This window comes from Berghia stephanieae, chromosome 8 (genome assembly GCF_034508935.2).
Source record: "Berghia stephanieae isolate SIO BIC M18660-M18661 chromosome 8, UCSD_Bste_1.3, whole genome shotgun sequence".
Classification (NCBI taxonomy): domain Eukaryota; kingdom Metazoa; phylum Mollusca; class Gastropoda; order Nudibranchia; family Aeolidiidae; genus Berghia; species Berghia stephanieae.
In genome coordinates, this window is record NC_088367.1 from 39244262 (window position 1) to 39267900 (window position 23639).

General features: G+C 36.3%; 1 protein-coding gene across 1 annotated transcript in view; it reads left to right on the forward strand.

The window, feature by feature from the left end:
* The window catches only part of LOC144978651 (uncharacterized), a 70820-nt gene that overhangs the window by 25629 nt on the left and 21552 nt on the right, over positions 1 to 23639 (forward strand). Inside the window, exons 2-8 of the mRNA XM_078924966.1 lie at positions 3745 to 5140; positions 13787 to 14013; positions 15597 to 15680; positions 18490 to 18658; positions 19885 to 20540; positions 21042 to 21119; positions 22766 to 22923. Coding sequence (XP_078781092.1) covers positions 5023 to 5140; positions 13787 to 14013; positions 15597 to 15680; positions 18490 to 18658; positions 19885 to 20540; positions 21042 to 21119; positions 22766 to 22923 — 1490 coding nt within the window. The 5' untranslated portion in view covers positions 3745 to 5022. The remainder of the gene's footprint in view (positions 1 to 3744; positions 5141 to 13786; positions 14014 to 15596; positions 15681 to 18489; positions 18659 to 19884; positions 20541 to 21041; positions 21120 to 22765; positions 22924 to 23639) is intronic.

The following is a 23639-nucleotide window of genomic DNA, read 5'->3' on the forward strand; positions in this document are numbered from 1 at the left end:
ATAAATGTGTATCCAGAAGAGAAAAACATTATAAATTCGAGTATGTTTTGAATTTTATACATTCTGATCACATGACATGTGAAAAAGTTCTAGCCAGCTTGAAGAATAAAAAGTACAGATTTTTTTTGTTTAGAACCAAACTGCTCATTGCTGGGCGGATGTGACATCAGACTATTGAATCTTATTATATTGATTTTGGATTTGTTTTTGTTTTCAGTAAATTTAGGGGACTATATTCATTCTCCTTACCTTTAGCCGTTCTCTGGAAAAATATATATTTAAAAAATTGGCCAGAAAACTCGTACTTCAAATATCGATCGATTTAAATGACCCTCATCTTGGCAAAAACCCAAACCTGGGAATGAAGGAAGACTTCTCGAAGTCTTTGGTTTGATAGTGTTTGCCAAGATGAGAGTCATTTGAATCGATTGATATCTGAAGGACGAGTTTTCTGGCCAATTTTTTAAATAAGTGTTTTTCCAGAGTACGACAGTTAACTGCTTAGTAAATCAAATAACAAACTGACCCCACGTCTCATTTCTCAACTAATTATTAAATGTTTTACATCTTAATAGGATTCAATAGTCCGATGTCACGTCCGCACAGCAACGAGCAGCTTGGTTCTAAACAAAGGAAAACTGGTACATTATATTCTTCATGCTGACAAGAGCTAGAACTTTTCATATGCCATGTGATCAGAATGTATAAACGTCAAAACATGATCAGATTTTAAATGATTTTATCCCCTGGATACACTTTTATGCTCGTCGGAGAAGTATTTCATAAGGGCGTCCGCCATTGTTCCGATAGTTTAGAACCAGTTACCAAGTTACTATGCGTCATTACGAAGGAAGTGACGTCACGACTGTTGAACCCTATTATCTCAACATAATACCGATTTGCGGCTATGTGGTCTAGTACTATGACACTCACTTTCTGACCCGGAGGTTCAGGGGTCGAGTCTCGCTCTGAGCAGCGCATAGTTGAGTTCTTGGAAAAGGCTCTCTACACACATTTTCTCCCTGTACTTGAGCTTGAGGTGTAAAATGAGTACTCGGCCGTTGACAACGGTGTCTATGACGTAAAAAAAATTATTGTAAGATCACCTAACAGGCGAGTCGTCCTAAAGGTAAAGTGTTGCCGTTGACTGGAGACCCTTTGGAGAGCGCTTTGATCACGTTTAGTAGATATTGCTCTATAGAAATGCTCAAATTTTATTTGAGGTTGCAAGTTACATTTTGTTCAACGCCATGCTATAAATAGAAAAAATACTTCCACTTGTTTATGAAACGAAACATGAATGAATTAATTGTGAAGGATCAGATAGGTCGATAATCGATAATCGATACAGGCGTGCGATATTACATTATTTACATTATGGAAGTTTCCTCGATGACATCACAGTTGTAGTTATCGATCTCGCAAGAATAGAAAAACATACAAATCCACACAGTGAGAGTCGGGATCGAAATCGGATTACAACTGAAAAAAAAAAATTAAAATCGAAAATCGCCATGGGAAAAAAAAAGCAAACATACGATTGAAGGTATGTGATGTGGGTGATGCAACACATTTGTACTGTTTGCTGTCGTTTTGGAAACAGATGTGATTAATTCTCGTTATCGGTGAGCTCATTTCGTGACAACACATTATGTGTCAATGTGTATGTATCTGTGTTGCTAGCCAAAATCGTTTCTGATGACGTCATGACTATATCGGTTCCTGAATACGACGGATTCTGGTGGATCCAAACATTGATCGATTGATTGACTGATTGATCTTATATATTGGTGCGTTTGGCTTTGTTAACGGATGAAGTCCCTTGCTCAGTGACTGACTAATAATTCAAAGGAAACGGTACCAGTTACTGTCTTGTGGCTTCTTTGGGTTTTTGTTTTTTTTACATCTGTGTGACAATTTACGAATTTGGGTTTTTGATTGACCGTATTCGTTATTTGTTTGTTTGTTTGTTTGTGTTATTTTTTTTTTTTTGTTATTTTTTTGTTATTGTTGTTTTGTTGTTTTGTTGTTTTTTGTTGTTTTTTTTTTGTTTTTTTTTTTGTTGTTTTTTATTTTTTGTTTGTTTGTTTGTTTGTTTTTTTTGTTTTTTTTTTGGGGGGGGGGGGGGTTGTGGGTTTGTTTTTTTTTTTTTGGAGGGGGGGGGTTGTTTGTTTTTGTTTTTTGGTATGTTTTTTTTTCTTGTCCTTGAAAAATTCATTGTGCCTCTGGAATTATTAACCAGTAGATTTTTTACCAATCAAAACATGGAATTTGTGACACAATTTCGAACGTGCTCGAACAAACATAGTTGGTTGTTTATAAACAATTAAGTGAATGATATCTGATCATTGTTATTGTTTTCATACCGCCAACTTCGTGACTCGCTATCACACGATTTTCTCGATCAAGATTATAAACGTTTAAGTTTACACATACATTTCTGTGTTAGTTTTGTTCATCAAGCGGTAGAACAGTGGGTATTTTACTTAATCACATACCATCGATAAAAACAGGTGTAGTTTGCTATGTTTACCATAACAATAACAAAGACTTGAGTTACGTCAACTTCGAACTATCTATAGATAGTATGCGCTTGGCCAAGAAGCTCATAATATTGCCATCCGGAAGTATAACGGACCAACACACAAAACTGTGTGTAACCATGAACGTTTATAGTCGGGTTAATACCGTTCAGTGAGCATTACTCATAAACGCGGATGGCAAAAAACAATAACAAAGACCTGAATGACGTCATCTTCGAACTATCTATAGATAGTTCGAAGATGACGTCACTCAGGCCTTTGTTATTGTTTTTGCCATCCGCGTTTGTGAGTTGTTCTCACTAAACTGTATCAACCTGGCTATAAACGTTCATGGTTACACAGAGTTTGTGTGTTGGTCCGTTATACTTCCGGATGGCAATGGTGTGAACTCCTTGGCCAAGCGCATTCTATCTATAGATAGTTCGAAGTTGACATCACTCAGTTCTTGTTATTGTTTGTTGTCATCCACGTTTATGAGTAATACTCACTAAACTGTATTATCCAGACTACAAAAGTTCATGGTTAAAGAGAGTTTTCTGTTTTGGTCCGTTATACTTCCGGATGGCAATGTTGTGAGCTTCTTAGCCAAGCGCATACTCTCTATTGTTTTTAGACAGCCATTGTAACTATTAGTTCTCACAAAATTCTCCCAATCAAACTAAAACGTTTTAGGTTACGCATAGTTGTTTTTTTTTAGTTTGTCGAACAGAAACCGTGAGTATTTTATTTAAACGCATACCGTCAGTAGATGTGAGTGTGTGTGTGTGTGTGTGTGTGTGTGTGTGTTGAAGCAGAAATAAAAGATGTGTAGTAAAACGGTAACAAGATATCAATGTGTGAAACAAAATCCCACGATTCATTATATATATATACGTGCAATGCAAATGTGTTCAAATAAGCCATTTCACACAGCAGATGGAGTACAATAATTAAGCTTATAACTTATCATGAGCGCTTGATAGGACGTAGTTTGTGTCATTCTCACTCTTTTTATTGTTAGTTATTTGTCTATGTGTGTGGGGTCTGTTTGTTTTGCTTGTTTTTGTGTGTGCGTCATTATTATTATTATTATTATCATCATCATCATCATCATCATCATCATCATCTTCATCATCTTCATCATCATCATCATCATCATCATCATCATCATTATTATCATCATCATCATCATCATCATTAATGTTATTATTACCATCCTCAGGGAGTCAAATGATGACTGTGTGATAATAAAAGGGCAACCAAAAGACTGAACTCGAGAGCAACACCAGCATGTAACCTCCTCCAAAGTGTCTTCAATCCAGGATATCAAATCATGCACATCGTCCTCTCCAAAAGAGTATAAACAATGTCTGCTGATTCGATACCTCGTCATAGGTGGTCCAGGAAAATCAAATCCTTCAAATCAGATCCCAGCATTCATTGCCTTGAAATTCAAACTGAAGGGTTATACAGAACTTGAATTATTGAATCGGGGGTTATCAAGGCAGACAACAGCAGCAGCAGCAATATAAAAATTACACATAAATAGAACCACCAAAATCACAACGATTAGAACTAGATACCTCTACAAAAGACCAACAGCATATAAAACCCAGGAGTCATGATCAATGCATTGACAAAAATACCGACAAAACAGAAGAGGGAGAAAACCTAATAAGCCTTACGGAAATTACACTGGTTTTGACGAAAGTAGAGTTTCCACCGAGTTTCATCGTGCATTCGGGGGCATCTTGAGAAAGTAAAAAAAAATAATCTTGAGAACCGTCCTTATTCTTTTCTTCTTTTTCTTCTTCTTCCCTTCCTCCCCCTCGACCCGTCGCGGTTGTGAAAAGTCGGATTAATGACTGAAGTGGAAACAAAACTGAAACGACAATCACAACATCAACAAGGAGGAGGACATTGCACCAAAGCGTATTGACACCTATCGCCAAGCTTTATCAAAATGTCAGAGTTTTAATTATCAATCGACGTCAGAGAGAGAGAGAGAGTTTAAAGTCTAAGTCACCTTTCCCTGAGAAACACTACCAGTAGCCCAGCAGTGATATTTAGAAATCACTCGTAATCGTGATTGCATGCCACGTGATTCGTGACTCATAATAGATCATTTCCCATCTATGTAAACCAATTCTCTTTTTTTTAAAAATAAATATTGATTACACCGTGTGTGTTGACAAGCAAGTACAAACTCAGCATTGTCATTATCAATCTGAACGGAAAGATACTCCCGAAAGCTATTTAATCATTCGAGGGTTCTTTGTCACACCAAAGAGAACAAGTCTTTTATGATGGTGAATTATCGCTTGCATCTGTTATCCGTTTATTTTGTTGCGTAAATAAAAAGGTAAAAATACAGCCATTATCATTTGACATCCCTCCTTTGTGGTAGCCTTTGTGATATAGAGATATAGAATTTCTTATTTACAATTTTTCAATTGGATTATATCATCTCTGAAATTGGAGACGGATCGAGCTGTGTATAATGCATTTGGCGTATGAGAGCACCAGAACAGGAAATGACGTCACACTGTTTTTACAGAAAATCATTTATGTGTTCTGCTTGTTGTCTTCACTCCATGGGCCAGCTATGGGGCTCACAGGTATGTATGTCATTGTTTATGATAAAAAACATTAAGAAAACTGACCCTAGAGAGACGGAGAGGGAGATAGAGAGAGAGAGAGGGAGAGAGAGAGAGAGAGAGAGAGAGAGAGAGAGAGAGAGAGAGAGAGAGAGATCTGAAAAAGTGTGTAAGAAACTAAAACAGAGAGAAAAATACAAGAAAAAAATTCATCCCAAATAATCATCCTAAGTCGACTGGGGAGGCGGTCGAAACAAGGCTAATTTTGGAGCTTCAAAAATTGAGCTTTTATATAGCGCAATATAAACTAAACGTGCTCAAAGCGCTTTACAAGAGGTCCCTAGCCAACAGCAGAACTTAACAAGTAGGATGGATTTTTCGGGCAGAGAAAACGCTGTTAACGGCCAGGTACTTATTTTACACCTGAGTACGGTGAGAGACTGTGACTAAAGAGACTTTTCCAAGGACTCAACTATGCGCCGAGCAAGGCTCGAATCCAGGACCTTCTGATCCGAAAGCGAGTGTTATACCACAAGACCACATAGCCGCACAAGGCTAATTTGGGGGGGGGGGGGTTGCGGGGGGATTTTTAAAATTATATTTTTCTTTCTACTTTGTCTGGCACTGTTTCCTACACACTCTTTCATTTCTTTATCTTACACCAGTGCCTGCTCATTAATTTATCACTTTGAGTCTGATCTTAGTCCGAATGTCATTCGCCCCGTTAGATTTTGATTTTACAAAACCCCTCGTTGTATCCTCCAGTATTTTGAAATACGGAGTCGTGGATAGCTCATACTGTCGAGTCACGATCTCCCCCGGCCAGGCTGAATTGTAGTACAGTTAGGTCTCGGGTTCGAGCCCCCATCGCCGCCGCGAAGTTTTTATTCTCTGTTGTCTTCTGCCACTTTCTACTCACTTCATTTCTTGTTAATATTTTGCGAAGCTTTGTAGTTCTATAGATAGAATGCAGATGACGTCACTCAGGCCTTTGTTATTGTTTTTGCCATCCGCGTTTGTGAGTTGTTCTCACTAAATTGTATTAACCAGACTATAAAAGTTCATGGTTACACAGAGTTTGTGTGTTGGTCCGTTATACTTCCGGATGGCAATGTTGTGAACTCCTTGACCAAGCGCATTCTATCTATAGATAGAATGCGCTTGGCCAAGGAGTTCACAACATTGCCATCCGGAAGTAAAACGGACCAACACACAAACTCTGTGTAACCATGAACTTTTATAGCCTTGTTAATACAGTTTAGTGAGAACAACTCACAAACGCGGATGGCAAAAACAATAACAAAGGCCTGAGTGACGTCATCTGCATACTATCTATAGTGTGACGACACCCGCCATCAAATCCTTAAGTTCCTTGATTTCAGTTCCGCTGTGGAAAGCGCTAAGCTGAGTCTTTGGAAATGGCTTTTTATTTACATTCATTCACCTTACTCAGGTGTAAAATGACAACCTATTCGTAACAGCTTTGTCATAATCGATATTTAAAAAATAATTGAATATCACCCAACAGGCGCCATGTCATAAATGTTAAATTTTGCTTTTGAATAGGGTCTACCTCTGTACCATAATTGATCTAGTCCCGTTTGTCTTACATTCAGTGCTTTTTATCGTAAATCTAGATTTATGATTATTTTTACTATTCTATTGTGTACCTATTTACTGGCGTTGAAGAGAGCCACATAAAAGTGTCGGAATCCCCTTAAAACCATTTAAAAAACCCAAAGAAACAAGCAATCACCCTGGCATATTACCGTTTTGTGTCGATGAAATAAATAACAATGTGAAATTGAATGTAATCTTCATTTTGATTACGAAAACAGATAAAATGGACGTTTCGGGTTTCCCCTTTATCAACAAACAGGATGAATGAAACATTACAGATGAATGAGATAATGTGGTAGTGGCGTTGTTAAGATGAATCATCGACACGTCCATTTTGTCTGTTTTCGTAATTAAACTGAAGCTTACATTCAATTTCACATTGTTATTTATTTCTTCGAGCTTCGAGCAGCCACATTTACATTTTGTGGCGATGGGTCATCATTTAATGGATAGATTCGTTATAATATCGTTGTTGCTTTCATGATTATTTTTGTCATTAATATTTCATTGTACTATGCACTTTGTACATTTATTATTCATTCCATTATGACCAATTTTCAATTCCCAGTATTCTATGATAGTATTTTTCGATTTTACATTGCCGTATTGATACATTTTTTCCTGACATTCAAAGTTGTGTAAAACTGTCTGTGAATGATACAATGCAAGCTATGTTATGAGATTCTGTAATCATAAACTATTGTATAAGGCATTTAAATGATAATTCCTATATTAAGCACTTCGTAAGATAAGATAAGATAAGATAAGATAAGATAGATAAGATAAGTGTATTGATACCCGGACACGTATAAATGTTATATGATTTGTGTGTGTCTAGATATATTAACGTTGATATTATATTCAGTTGTCAGAGATTTGTCGAGCTCAGTGACACAATTTGGTTAACAAAAAGATTATTAGATACTAAAAATCTCAACGTCGAAGGCAGTGTAAATTATATCACAAATCATCCTTTTTTTATTGACCTCGTTTTGTTTATTTATGTATAGACGTCTATGTAGTGCGCGTGTTTCTAGGGGTTTTTTTTGGTTGGCTTTTTTTTTTGGTGTTTTTTTTTTTAATTTTGCTTTGTGTTTTGTTTGATTGTTTTTTTTCATTATTTTATGTTATCGTTTATTGCATTTTTGTGCGTTTGTTTGAGTTTTTATGTTGGATTTTATTAATTTTTCTTTTTTGATGGGGGGGGGGAGGGGGGAGGGGGGGGGGGAGATTGAGGAAATTTGGAATGGGCTGAGATGTTTTGGGGGTTTTTATTCCCCTTTATTTTCCCTTAAGGGGGTGGTGGGAGTCTGGATTTGTTTGTTTGTGTTTTGTTTTGTTTTGTTTTCCTTTTTTTTCTTTTCGAGGGGGGTTGGGTTGTTCTTTTTGTCTTGGCTATTTTTTTATTATTTTATGGTAGTTATTTTGTTTTTTTATATGAGTTTTGTTGTTGTTGTTGTTCTTGCCGTTATTTTGTTTGTTTTGTTTTGTTTTGTTTTGTTTGAGGGGGGGGGGGGGAACATGTGTGTACTATGTTGTTGTTTTACTACTTCCGACAACATATTAGGTTTATTCGTAACACATTCCAATTGATTGTGTCACGTGGAATGAATGTGTCTTACTTAATTAATCACATCTAAAATACCGACAACGCAAGTGGGTCAGGAGTCAGGATCATGTGATAGGGAAGAAGAAGGATGGGAGGAAGCTGTGGGGAGGGGGGGGGGGTGGGAGGAGGAGAAAAGATTCAAGGATCACGAATGCGGATTCACTGTGCGTGGTGTCTTGTTTTGTTACAAAATCAAACCATTGAAAGCAGTCAGTGCCCATATTATGATTGACTAAGCCATTAAAATAATCAGGTCATGGTTCTTGGATAAGTCTATTATTAGCTCGAGATTTTGTATAGCGCAGTAACCACTAAATTATATGCTCAAAGAGCTTTACAAAGGGTTACAAGCCAATGGCTTCAAATTTCAAGTTTTAAGTTTATTTACTTCATAGGATTTCGCCAATAATTCACAGAATTTGATGAAAGAGAAAAAATGATAAATGAAACCAACGAAACATGACAGCAATACTAATGATAGTGATCTTTTAAAAATTAATGATAATAATGGCCAAAATAGAATGTACCTACATAAATGATAGTAACAAAAATGCTTACAATGATAAGAAAAAAAAATAAGAAGAAGAAGAAGAAGAAGAAGAAGAAGAAGAAGAAGAAGAAGAAGAAGAAGAAGAAGAAGAGGAGGAGGAGGAGGAGGAGGAGGAGGAATTAATAATGATAATAATAATAATATTGGTATTATTAATAAGATTATTATTATTATTAACTATGATATGATATGAATTTTAATGGGCCAAAATAGTCGTAAGGCCTTTAAATGCCGAAGACCCGTTAGCACGTCAGGATAGCAAATCAATTCCAAATTCTAGCCATGAATATTTTAATTTAATTTTAATTTGATTTGTCAACAGTCACGGCAACGGATCGAAAAAAAAGTTCGAGTCATATTAAACATCAAATAATCTAAGTATTAGATTTTAGCAATGACACTAACAAATGCAAACATAATAAAATGATAATTATATACGAATTGAGAAAATAAGATATGTAAGGTTTTCATCATAGTAAGACGTTAATTTGTACAGCTTGATGCTATCAAAACAAAAACAAACAAAAAAAACAATAAAAACAAAACAAAAACAAACAAAGAATCAGATTGCAAAAAAATAGAAACTGGTTTGTTTTTTAATTTACAGAAAACAGACATCGACGCCAACGATATCAAATGTTACAAAAATTAGTATTTACATGTCATTCATCATAATCAAACATCAAACGGGACAGTCCTTTGCCAACGCCATTTCTAAAAATGTTGATGACTGTTTCTGAGTTTTTTTGTATCAGATTTCAGTTTGTTCCAGAAGTTGACAGTTTATGAATTTACTTTTTCTAATATTGAAGAACAACCCTCTATTTATATTTTGTATTTATCTCCTCTAGTGAATGTAACATGAGAAAATCTAAGAATGTATCCTGTATTGACATTATGCTCATTATGAATTATTATACTCATCTTGTATAAACATGTATTAGGTCTCCTTGTAAGCGCCTATAGTTAAGAGACGGGAGTTGCAATGTCCATAACCCGTCAGCATAATATAAATTTGATAATTCTGTTAGTAATCTAGTGGTTCTTCTCTGAACCTTTTCTAAAGTAATGGATTTACGTTTATAAAGAGGGCTCCAAATATTATTATTAATAAGGCGTCGCAGTCCTAATGGCGCTTGCCGTGAACTGTTTGTGTTCAAGTGGATCTAACGATTTCTATAGAGATGGTTCTCCATTTCTCTCTGTCCTGTGCCAATAGTTTTAGTTGAGAGAGGTCTTTGTTGGTATGGAGGTGTCTTGGAAGAGATGGTTCTTGATTTTGCTGGGTGCTGGCTGTTTGGTCGTGTTGTGATGAGTCTAGGTTATTACCATATTCTAAAACATTACGTATCTACGATGGTTTTGTATAAAGTAATAAATGTGTTTGCGTCTAGATACATAATAATAATAATAATAATAATAATAATAATAATAATAATAATAATAATAATACTTTATTGCATCCCAAAAAGGAAATTTTTTGTACAGACGTGTTATAATTTACACATAAGATAAAAATACAATGGAAATAGGATGTATATATATAAAAAAGGAGCAGCTCTATAACCAGAGCTGCGCTTTATAATATGAATAATTTCAACACTGTAAAATAGTTAAAACTGTCACTATAAATTGAAAATTGAAAAGATTGCAAAACAAATAAATTAATAAATTAATATTTATATTTTTAAAAAGTAAAAATGAGAAATAATTATATAAAATGATTATTGCTTGTTGTTATAAAGCCTAATACTGGACGGCAGAAAAGATTTTCGGTGTCTCTCTGTTTTCGTTGAAATAGAGAAAGGGCGACCACTTCTTTCTGACATAATAATTGATGGTCTTAGTGGATGATACTGGTCATTTAATATTTTAGTTATTTTATTTATACAAAATTTCTCGTATAAAAGATCTACATCGTCAACATCATTTATATAGCGTTTAATGGATTTTTTAATATTTGAATTTATTTTGTTCCTTTCCACTGCTAAGCAATTGCCTCCCCAAGCTGTTATACAAAATGACAAGACACTTTCGATTACTGCTCTATAAAATAATGTGCAGAGGGTTTTATCTATTCTAAACTGAGAGAGTTTCGATAAAAAATATGTACGTCTGCACATCTTATGCCTAATTATTTTCAAGTGTTCATCCCACTTGAGCCTGTCATCAATCGTTACACCAAGGTATTTGTAGTGAGGAACTCGCTGGACGAATTGGTCCTTTAATTTTAACGGTTCTATCGGTTCCTTCACTCTCCTAAAGTCAATCACTAGCTCCTTTGTCTTGCTTATGTTAAGCTCTAGGTGGTGGGCATCACACCAAGACACAAATCTATCAATTTCTTGCCTATAAGCCACTTCGTTGCCATTTGTTATGAGGCCTTGAAGAGCGGTGTCATCTGCAAACTTTATTAAAGGTACACTCAGGTTTTGACTTCTACAGTCATTCGTGTATATTGTGAATAATACAGGGGACAATACACAACCTTGAGGAGCACCAGTATTTGTAGTTATACAGGAAGATTTGTTTTGTCCTAATTGAACATATTGTGCTCTCTCCGTAAGAAATTCGAGCACCCAAGCAATTATATACTTGTTTAAATTCAGACTAGTCAATTTTTGAACAACCAACTGAGGTTGCATTGTATTGAACGCTGAAGAAAAATCTGCAAAAAGCAATCTGCAATAGCTCCTAGCGTGATCTAGATGCCTGTAGATGTTGTTTGTAAACAGCAAAATGGCATCCTCTACGCCACGTCCTGGTTTGTAAGCAAATTGATGACTATCACTCAATGGCATAAACTGATTCCTAATTTTAACAAGAACAAGTTTTTCTAAAGATTTCATGACTATTGAAGTCAGTGCAACAGGTCTGAGATCGTTCATAGTTTCAAGTTTTTCTTTTTTTGGAACAGGAATAATTTTTGAAGTTTTCCAAATTTCAGGGATTGAAACGCATTGGAGGGACCAGTTAAAAATATGTGTATAAATGGGGGAAAGCTGGTGGGCACATTCTTTTAATAGTTTTCCTTTCAATCCATCCGGCCCAGCAGCCTTCCTCTCGTTTAGTTTCGAAAATACGAATCTCGTTTCCTCTTCACTGACCTCAATAGTCATTTCATCTTCCAAAGCCCTGTCTAATTTATGTTTTTCATTTTCAATATCAAATTTGTTTGCTGTGTCGAAACGTGAATAAAATTTATTTAAAGTTTCAATTTCGATATCTTCTGATATAATCGTGGGCTTTGGATTATAGTTCACAGCAGTTTTAAGCCCCCGCCACGTGTCCCTTATATCCCCAGAAGAAAAGCATTTTTCAATTTTATTTTTGTACTTATCTCTACAACTAGATATTACCCTCTTTATCTCTTTTTGTTTTGTTTTCAGATCTTTTTTGTTTCCACTAGTATAGAGAGTTTTCTTTTGGTTCAATAAAAGTTTTAGATCTTTTGTTATCCAAGGCTTGTTGTTAGGATAATATTTTATTTCTTTTTTACAAGACACTAGCTGTTCACAGAATTTTAAATACTCACTCACACAGTCATTCAGCTCATCCACACTATCACATGATTCGATAAAAACATTCCAGTCAGTGCATTCAAAACAACCACGCAAATAAAACTTCTAAATATATTATAATCCTATCATTCGTTTCGTATCGCATCGTTTAAGAGCTAATAGGTTCTAATTTTTTTTTATGTTAACGTTTATGCATAGATACAATCTATCAAATATATAAATAATATTCAATGTCAAAAATAATTCCCAAGTATCTTTCGGAATCAGTGATCGTCAAATTTGTGAATCCTTCATCATCAACATAATATAGGCTACATGAGATCTACCCATATGCGAGACCTTACATTTGGAAACATTGAAATCCATTTGCCAATCATTTTCCCAATGGAATATCAAAACCGAGTCATTTTGTAAAATATTGTTGTTATTATTATTATTATTATCATTATTATTATTATTATTATTATTATTATTATTATCATTATTATTATTATTATTATTATTATTATTATTATCATTAATATCATCATTATTATTATTAATATCATTATTATTATTCCCAGCATCGTCATCATCATCAGTATCTTCATCATCATCATCATCATTGTTACTATTTTACAGTTTAAGAAACTACATACACACTCTCTCTCTCTCTCTCTCTCACCCTCTCTCTCTCTCTCTCTCTCTCTCTCTCTCTCTCTCTCTCTCTCTCTCTCTCTCTCTCTCTCTCTCTCTCTCTCTCTTCCCCCCCCCCTCCACCATGTGTTGGAACCTTTAAAAACTAAAACAATCTCTCTCCTCACTGATACCAATTCAAATGTTATAATTATTTACAATTCAATTGCAACTTTCAGTGCCAAGTGAACCCTAATCAATACCACCGGATTGTGGTTGTTGGTCGCGTAGTCACAAAGACTGAGAGCCGTTGGAATTTCTGATTAACCATAAATCTTTTAGGTGCCCCCTCGTCGTCCTTTTCATGTAGAAAACGGTAGGGGCTGCCTGAACCCAGCGATCGTGAAAATACTAACGAAAGAGTGAAAATGGAGAGGCTTCGTAAGGGAGCAATACAGACAATGGACGTTTCGGGCACAAACCCTTCGTCGTCACAACAATACACAAATTAATGTGGAAAACAAATAAAATAAAATGCTAAATAACTTGTCTCGTCTGTTTCCTATGGTTGGTTAGGAGAAAGTTAACAGACTCTTCTTGTTTTGCCAAGGTATTAGCAATATAATTGTGTCGTCTCCTGCCATTGCTGGAATTAATATAACTTTTAGAATCTATTTGATAGAAAGGAGAATGAATTTTGCAACAGAATTATTATAAAAATTTGTCTTTTTTTTTTCATTTTGATATTCCAGCTCACCTCACCATCCCCGCCTCACATAGCAATAATTACGTCAATGAATTCCCGGATGACGTCACACTGACGTTGGATGGCAGCTCCACTGCATCCTCATCCAAAATGTCTTCCGATCTTCATTTGAGAAGAGTACACAACTTCCAGCCCCTTGTGCCCCTCTGCACCATGAGAGTGGACAGAAAGGGACGCTTCTCTTGCATCGATGAGCGCTTGAAAGAGAACAACGTAAGATTTTCAATTTTTCTCGGTTTCGTTTTCTTTTGCAATTTTAAAATATCTTTTTCCTTTTTTTTTTTTTTTGTTGTTGTTGTTGTTTTTGTTTCGTTTTTTTTTTTTTTTTTTTTTTTTTTTTTTTTTTTTGTTGTTTTTTTTTTTTTTTGGGGGGGGGGGGGGGGGTTGTGTTTTTGTTGGGTTTTTTTGGGTTTTTTTTTTGTTGTTGTTGTTTTGTTTTTTGGGTTTTTGTTTTGTTTTTTTGTTGTTTTTTTTTTTTGGGGGGGCGGGGGTTCCGTTCATTGGGGATACCAAAAAAAAAAAAAGATACAAAAATACTTGAGCTTTTGTATAGCGCTTTACACAATAAATGTGCTCAGAGCGATTTACTTAGGACAAGACATGAGGCCTGTCAGGCTCTATTAGAGTTAAAGCTGTTACCGGTCAGACACTCATTTCACACCTTAATTCGGTGAGAGAATGTAATTAAAGAGTCTTTTCTTTTCCAAGGCCTCAACGTTTCGCACCCAGTTCAGGACTCGAATCAGGTACCTACATATTGGAAGGTGAGTGACATGCAATAAGTCAACAAAGTCGCACAAATGTAATTGAAATAAGGGGACTATGTGCGGCTATGTGGTCTAGTGGTATGGCACTCACTTTCGGATCGGAAGGTCCTGGGTTCGAGCCTCGCTCGGCGCATAATTGAGTCCTTGAAAAAAGCTCTTTATTCACATTCTCTCACTGTACCCGGTCGTTAACAGCGTTGTCTCTGTCGGAAAAAATGGAATATCGCCTAACAGGCGTCATGTCTCGTTCTAAATGTTACGTGTTGCTATTGGTCAGGGACACTTATAAAGCCCTTTGAGCACGTTTAGAGGATATTGCGCCCAAGCTCAAGGGGAAATTTCAAGCTGGGGGTTTGGACGTCCTTCTTCAGTCATCACATTTAAATCTTTTTTAAAAACAATTTATGCTACCGGAGAGTTCTCCCCATTCTATGTACAGCAGAGGGAACTAACAAAAATGTGAAAGAGTCCCTTGGAGCCATGATACAGAAATTAAAACGTGCCTTTTTTTTTTTTTTGGACACATCAAGAGCCATGACACCCTTGAAAGAATTTTTCTGGAGGGTAAAAGAGGGGGAAAGAGACCAAGCAGAAGTTGGTCACAAGATATCAGCGAATGGATGAATAAGCCTGTGAGCTGCGGGGGCCACGTCCAGGAGGGATAAGTCATGATGATGATGATTATGATGATGATGATGAAGATGATGATGATGATGATGAAGATGTTGATGATGAGGATGATGATGATGATGATTATGAGGATGATGATGATGATGATGATGATGATGATGATGATGATGATGATGATGATGATGATGATGATGATGATGATGATGATGATGATGATGGTGATGATGATGATGATGATGATGATGATGATGATGATGATGATGATGATGACGACGACGATGATTATTATTATTATTATTATTATTATTATTATTATTATTATTATTATTATTATTATTATTATTATTATTATTATTATTATTATTACGTTTTCGTTTCTTATATCCATATTTATAACAGGACATAGCGTATTATCAGGATTTGGAGAATGAGGCCGAGGTTGAAATTCGGAGGGATCGGAAAAGGGGGAATATCTTCACAATGGTAAGTGGTTTGTTTCTGTCATAGATGGAAACCAACGATGAAACAACTTCAAATAGAATAGAATATTTAACACGGATCTTTTCAGGTTCAAAATCATTCTCCAGCCAATAACAAATATAATTTAAACAGTGGCAGAAGCAGTTCAATTGCTATATGATCTACCATCAACATCATCATCCTCATCATCATCATCATCATCATCATCATCATCATCATCATCATCATCATCATAAAAAGCAACATAAATTCTACTTTTACTTTTCAGAAAATTGTACTTTTACTCTTCAAATTGATGGATTAAAAAGACCGCGAAATGATCAAAATTAGCGGGGCAAAGAATTTGGATAAAGAAGGAGTCAATCCGACGTGTAAATACATGCAGGTCTGACATATGAACCCGTTTATGGGCCAAGTTTAATATTGTTGAAATGGACAGTCATTTTATTTTAGATTTCCATTACAACAATGAGCCCATAAGGAATTGGGTTATCAGACCTGCAAACAAGTGCACGTCGAGTCAATCTAATCGATAGATAGAGGAAATAAACGTTTTCTGGCCAGTATTAAATCTAAAAAGACATTTTTCAAGTTTACTTCAGTCATGATGCGCTGCTTTTCTTTTTTCTTTTTTTTTTTAAATAGTGACACATTTTATGTTATTATTCTATGATTTATGGAAATATTGATGAACCCAAATGTTTAACACACACACACTCTCTCTCTCTCTCTCTCTCTCTCTCTCTCTCTCTCTCTCTCTCTCTCTCTCTCTCTCTCTCTCTCTCTCTCTCTCTCGCGCGCGCGCGCGCGAGATATATATATTTATGAGTGTTGGTGGGTACTTGTAGGTACGAAAGTGCTCGATAATGGTGGTTAGAGCTAATATATAATGTAAATTTTCACTCACATTTTTTGCCGAGACGACTCGTTTCTGTGTATTTCTCACACTTCCTCAGTCGGCATAATCCATTTTGTCATGTCCGTAGAAAACTCCAAACTAAAGTTGTTTCGCTGTGTAGTGGTGATTAGTTTTGATGTGTATTGTGATGTGCTCTCATGTTTATATTATAATATAAACATGAGAGCACATCGCAATACACATCAAAACTAATCACCACTACACAGCAAAACAACTTTAGTTTGGAGTTTTCTACGGACATGACAAAATGGATTATGCCGACTGAGGAAGTGTGAGAAATACACAGAAACGAGTCGTCTCGGCAAAAAATGTGAGTGAAAATTTACATTATATATATATATATATATATATATATATATATATATATATATATATATATATATATATATATTATTATTATTATTATTATTATTATTATTATTATTTAAAATATTTACCACAATGTTTGAGACAGTCTACATTAATGTTTCAGGCTTAATTTGCCATCGTCAGGACTGAGTTGTTTTGTTGACTGTTGTTGTTTCTTGAAGTGGTTCCGGTTTAAAGTTGCTTAACAAGAATTTACGCCGATGGGGACACTTTCCGTACATCTCACTTTTCATGTTGAGTGTGGCTTCATGAGGGTGTTTGATTATAGTATATTTCTCTTCCAGGCATAAGCTACATTGTTTTGATGTTGGTGTGTATCCGGTTGCTTTAGATAAAATTTTCCATGAAATGTTGTGGTCTAGTTTGTTGTCTTTTAATTTCCAAATATGTTCGCTGAGTTTTGTGGATGTTTTTTTTTTTGTTAGTGTTTCTAAATGTTCAGGTGTGGAGGTTGTATCTTGTTTTGAAATTATTTTCTGTTAGTCCTACATATTTTTCTTGCAAAAAATAAAGAAGAAAAATATGTAGGACTCGCTCGCTCTCCATCTTTCTTTCTCTATCTGTGATTGTGCATGTGGGTATGTATGTATGTGTGTGTTTGTTTGTGTGCGTGTGTGTGTGTGTGTGTGTGTGTGTGTGGTGTGTGTAATGTTCTTTTTCTGAGTCCTGATGTGACCCCAACGTGTCGCCGTTAAACTCTTAAAGACAAGCTAAATGCAAACGAAACCCTCGACTTGTTTCACCATTACCAGGTTTGAGTAAATAATATCCGTGAATAGTTAAACAGCCCTATGTCGAACACAGAGGGTTTATTTTGATTGGAAATGTACGGCAACGCAATTTGTAACTTGCCTTTCAAGATTTCGTTTTAAAATGTCTACCTGCATTGGCGCGGGAGAGCAAAAATTTGTTTTGATTTTGTTTTGTTTTTGTTGTTGTTGTTTTTGTATTTTTTTGTTATTTTCATTTTCTTTTCTTTTTTTTTTTTTTCTTTTTTTTTTCTCTTTTTTTTTTGGGGGGGGGGATTATTTATTGGTATTTTTGCGGCTATGAGGTTTTGTGGTATGACCCTCGACTTCGGATCGGAAGGTCCTAGGTTGGAGTCCCGCTCTGAGCGGCGCATTGTTGGAAAAATGCTCTTTATTCACACTCTCTCACCATACTCAGGTGTACAATGAGTACCTGGCCGTTAAATGCGGGGTCCCTGTCGGAAAAAAAACTATGGTTCGCCCAACAGGCGTTTTGTCTCGTCCTACATATTTATTGTTGTTTTTGACTAGAGACCCCTTGTAAAGCTAATTATGCACGTTCAGTGGATATTGCGCTATATTAACACTCTAGTAGTATTAGAAGTAGTAGTAGTAGCAGTAGTAGTAGTAGTAGTAGTAGTAGTAGTAGTAGTAGTAGTAGTAGTAGTAGTAGTAGTAGTTGTTGTTGTTGTTGTTGTTGTTGTGATACTGTTACTACAACTACCACCATTCTGTCATAATAATCACCACCGCAATTATTATCGTTATTTCTCAGAGTAAAGCCGATATAAGAGGGAGGACGTATAGACTAACACAGAGCAAAAGAAGAAAAAGGAATGTTGGTTCAAATTTGTCCCCATCTCTTTTCGAGTCAACTGAGATAATTTACAATATGTTTGAACAGAGTAGAAATATCCCATCGTTTAGAGATGCGGTTTATGCACGTAAGTTTTCTGTTTATTGATTTGTTGCTGCTGTTTTATTATCCTTATATCATCTCTCCCTCTCTCTCCCCTCCCCCCCCCCCCCCCCCTCTCTCTCTCTCTCTCTCTCTCTCTCTCTCTCTCTCTTACTCACTCACTCTCTCACTATCTCTCCCTCTCTCTCAATCTATCTATCTCTTTCTCTTCCCCGCCCCCTTTTTCCTTTTTTCTTTCTTTCTATTTCTCTTTCAAGTTCTATTCACTGCCAAACGTGAGGAGAAGAAGAGAGGAGATGAGGGAGAGAGAGAGGGTGTGGATGAGAGAGTAGATGGTGTGTGAAGAGAAGAGGATGAGAGAGATGATATAGAGAATAGAGAGAAGTTAATAGATAAAGATGAAAAAAGGAAAGATGTTAGATAGTGGGTAGATAGATGTAGTGATAGATAGATAGATAGATGATGATGTAGATAGATAGTGTGATAGAGATAGATAGATGTATAGATAGGGATAGATAGATAGATAGAGTAGATAGATAGAGAGAAGAGAAGAAGATAGAAGAGAGATAGATAGTGAAGAAGTATAGATAGATAAAGATAGATAGATAGTAGAAAGAGGAAATAGATAGATAGATAAGTGATAGATAGATAGATAGTAGATGATAGATAGATAGATAGATAGATAGATAGATAGATAGATAGATAGATAGATAGATAGATAGATAGATAGATAGATAGATAGATAGATAGATGAAGCTAGAAAGAGAGAAAGGAGGGGGGCAGAATAAAAGAAAGAGTGATGGGGGGGGGGGGTCTCAGAGGTAACTTACACATAATAAAATGTTTATATAATTGTTTCTCGTAGTCAGCGAGAAATGGGAATGATCTATATTCATGTTTTCTCCCAACCAAGTCATCAATCACATGATTTGTTGCTGTCCAACGATTGGATATTTCTTCAGAAATGTAAACAGGCTGCTTTGTTTATGAAAGTTGTAAGCACACCCATGTGTCAAGCTGAACAAAATGACCAATCGTGATGGTAGATATTTCAAAAACTGTGAACAATTGTCACTATGTAGGTCACATTGAGCACATATTCCAATGTGACCAATGATCTCGAGCACATAGAAATGTAATATAGATCATACCATTGATGAAGTAGGGCTTAAAGTCACAATACTCTTATTATATTAGAATATAAATCATAGTACAATATTTATAATATATGTGTTTCCCTTTTGTTCACAGCCTCTGAGGTGAAATTATCAGTACAAGAAGATTCTGTAGTAGAAGTGCCAAATCCTATCATTTCATCATCATCATCATCATCATCATCATCATCATCATCATCATCATCATCATCATCATCGTCGTCGTCATCATCATCATCATCATCATCATCATCGTCATCAAAGACTGAACCCCAATTTTTATTAGAAAATATTGCTCCAGAAATATCATGGAGAAAGCCATCAAATTATGTGCAATCAAAACCTCTGTCATCCTCACCATCATCATCCTCATCATCACCATCATCATCATCATCCTCATCATCATCATCATCATCATCATCATCATCATCATCATCATCATCTTTTTCATCAGCTGAAGCATCAGCATCAAAAATAGGAGCTGCAGCTAACTCACCATCCCTATCATCATCTTCATCATCATCATCATCATCATCATCATCATCATCATCATCATCATCATCATCATCATCACCTCAACAACCACCACATCCACATCCACACCATCGCCACAGTCGCCAAAACAGCTACTACTACATTGACGTGGTTGCCGTCGTGGACTATGGAATCTATCGCCGATTCTTGGACTCCTCGACATCAAGAACGGAGGCACTGGAGGACATCAGGGAATACTTTGCATTCATATTTAATGGGGTAAGCAACCACAAACAAATACAAGATCTTTTTATATAGCTCCCTTCCATTCTTCCTCTTTTTTCTACCCTCCTCCTCTTCGTCTTCTTTTTCTTCTTCTCCTTCACCTCCTCCTCCTCCTCCTCCTCCTCCTCCTCCTCCTCCTCCTCATCTTCTTCTTCTTCTTCTTCTTCTTCTTCTTCTTCTTCTTCTTCTTCTTCTCCTCCTCCTTCTTCTTCTTCTTCTTCTTCTTCTTCTTCTTCTTCTTCTTCTTCTTCTTCTTCTTCTTCTTCTTCTTCTTCTTCTTCTTCTTCTTCTTCTTCTTTCTTTCTTTCTTTCTTTCTTTCTTTCTTTCTTTCTTTCTTTCTTTCTTTCTTTTTCTTCCTCTACATAATTCTACAGATGAGGCCAAGAGGTATAGAAACCTATTCGTCCAACAAATGTATTTATTGAAAATATTCTTTTTTTTATAGTTGCTGTTGTTTTCAACTAGTAATAGAACCCATGACCCTTCCTCCACAGATGGATCTCCGATACCAGAGTATCTTGGAAATGGCTACCAAGATCAGGATTCGTGTGACGAAAATCATCGTGGCTGAGGTAAGCACTGATCATATTATTGGGATCTCTATATGCACTCTTGCATTTTGCCATTCCAGGCGCATTTCCAATCACTACGCAATGTTACACGCTTGTGAGGGTAATGGGGACAACTTTCGGATGAAAAAACGCAAGAATGTTGCTTTCATGATTATTTTTGTCATTAATATATCATTGTACTAGGACTTTTGTAAATTTATGATTCATTTCGATTTTACATTGCCGTATTGATACATTTTTCCTGACATTCAAAGTTGTGTTAAACTGTCTGTGAATGATATAATGTAAGCTATATTATGAGATTCTGTAATTATAAACTATTGTATAAGGCATTTAAAGGATAATTCCTATTAAGCCTTTAGTAAGATAAGATAAGATATGATAAGATAAGCAAGATAAGAATGTAAAAAACCTTTGCAGAGAGCGCGAGACATCATAACGGCATATTGTTAGTTACTATCGAGGTTTTAGTCGTAAGAATCAAGTAAACAAGTCTGGCTCATTTCAACGAACTAGTTTCTTTCAACTTGTGTCTTTTATATTTAAAAAAATTCCCTTTATTCATCCCATAGGGGAAATTTGTCTCTAGGGTTTATTCCAAGGGAAGACTGGAATAACCCAGGCGTTAGCCGCAGTGCAACGCCGCGTTTGAGCTAGGGCGAGGTGACTTGCTCAAAGCCACACAGCTCGGTGGCACGTGATCGAACTCGGTACCTTTCGGGTACGAAGCAGAGACCGTAACGCTGAGCCACGCTGCCCCCATATTTACATGTTGATTATTCATCTATTTTTTTATGGTGCGGCTAAGTGGTCTAGTGGTATGACACTGGCCTTCGGATCGGAAGGTTATGATTTGAGTCCTGCTCCAAGTGGGGTATAGTTGAGTCCTTGGAAAATACTTTTACTCACATTTTCTCATCATACAAATGTGTAAATTAGCACCTGACCGTTAACAGCGTTGTCTCTGTTGAAAATATATATATAATATCGCCTAACAGGCGTCATGTCTCGTCCCACATGTTAAGTGCTGCTGTTGGCTAGGGACCTCTTTCAAAACGCTTTGAGCATGTTTAATGGAATTATGCTATGTAAATTCTCAGTTTGAATCAAAAAGAATTTCTGCAACACTTTATCGAACAAATCACTTCCTACTGGTATTTTCCATACTTACCTTTACTTACTTCCGGTGACATCTCACAGGTGGAGGTCGGCTTGAAATGATACGCCACTCTTCTCTGTTTCACGCATTTTGGTTACATTCAGCTGTAGAGAGTCCATTCCAGCCTTTGACATCATCCATTCATGTTCTTAGTGGCCTACCCTTTGGTCTCCTGCCTTCAACTTTGACCTCTAAAAATCTTTCATAATGGAGTTGTGTCTTTTTACATGGCCAAAATATTTCAATATTCTTGACTTTATTATGTGGAACAAGGTTGGTTCAATTCCTGTGACATCACAAACTTCTTGGTTGCTTTTTTGTGTGTCTTTCTTTTTTGATAACAAGAAATGAAGTGAGTAGGAAAGTGCCAGAAGACAAGAGAGAATAAAAACTTCGCGGTGGCAATGGGGTTCAAACCTTTTTGGAAAGACTTGTGTTTAATACCTGTATAATTTGTTCTTATTCGTTTTTTTAAAATGTGACTCAGGCCTTGTCAGCGGCTACATTCACGGAGCGCCACAGAGTGACAGACACCCCCTGGGATGAGGTTGATGCCCAGTTGGCCCTCCAGGATTTCAGCATATTTGTGTCTACGTCTGGCAGTGATATGGTCAACCCGTATGACCACGTGATGTTGTTTACAGGGTAAATATGTTGTCTATAAGGGTTTCCTCAACGTCTTATGGTGTTTTAGGGAAGCCAGCTCTTGAATTATCTTATACACTTTTTTTTTGTATATCTGTTGTGTCCTTTCGTCTGGCTTTCTCTCTTTGTCTTGGACTGAGCCGACTCGGTTTTTGCCATTGCCTCGAAGGGGCGGGGACATACACTCCTCGAAACTAGGTGAGAAGTTGCCAGGCTTCTCCACCAGTAAGAGGAGACACTGGGTGGTAGCGAATCGGCTTCGGTCGAGAACCTGCCTCACGGCAAAATCGCTTCATCAGTGGGGACTTTCGGATAGAACCCGAAACCGCAGATCATCTAGTTGAACGGTGTGTTGCGACGAAGCTTCCGGGCGGGTTTGCGACTGTGCACGAATGCGGTGAAGAATTTGCTGATTGGGTCGATCGTCATAACATAGTAGTGTGAGCTGTCATTGCCAGAGGTGGCATCTTTCGCCTTGAAGAAATCAGTCAAAAATGTGTTGTTTTATGGCGGGGTGTTTTAAGAGACGATGTGCATGACTATATCATTTACGATCGTTATGTTTCCTTTTATTATATATTAATTATATAGATGCATATAATGTAACTATATCAGCGTTTCCCTCTTGAAAAAGTATCTGTTCTTTTAATAGGTAAGATTTCTGAGAACGCCAATCAAGTCTGCTTGAGTTTACTGTTCAAACCACTTTTCCTTTA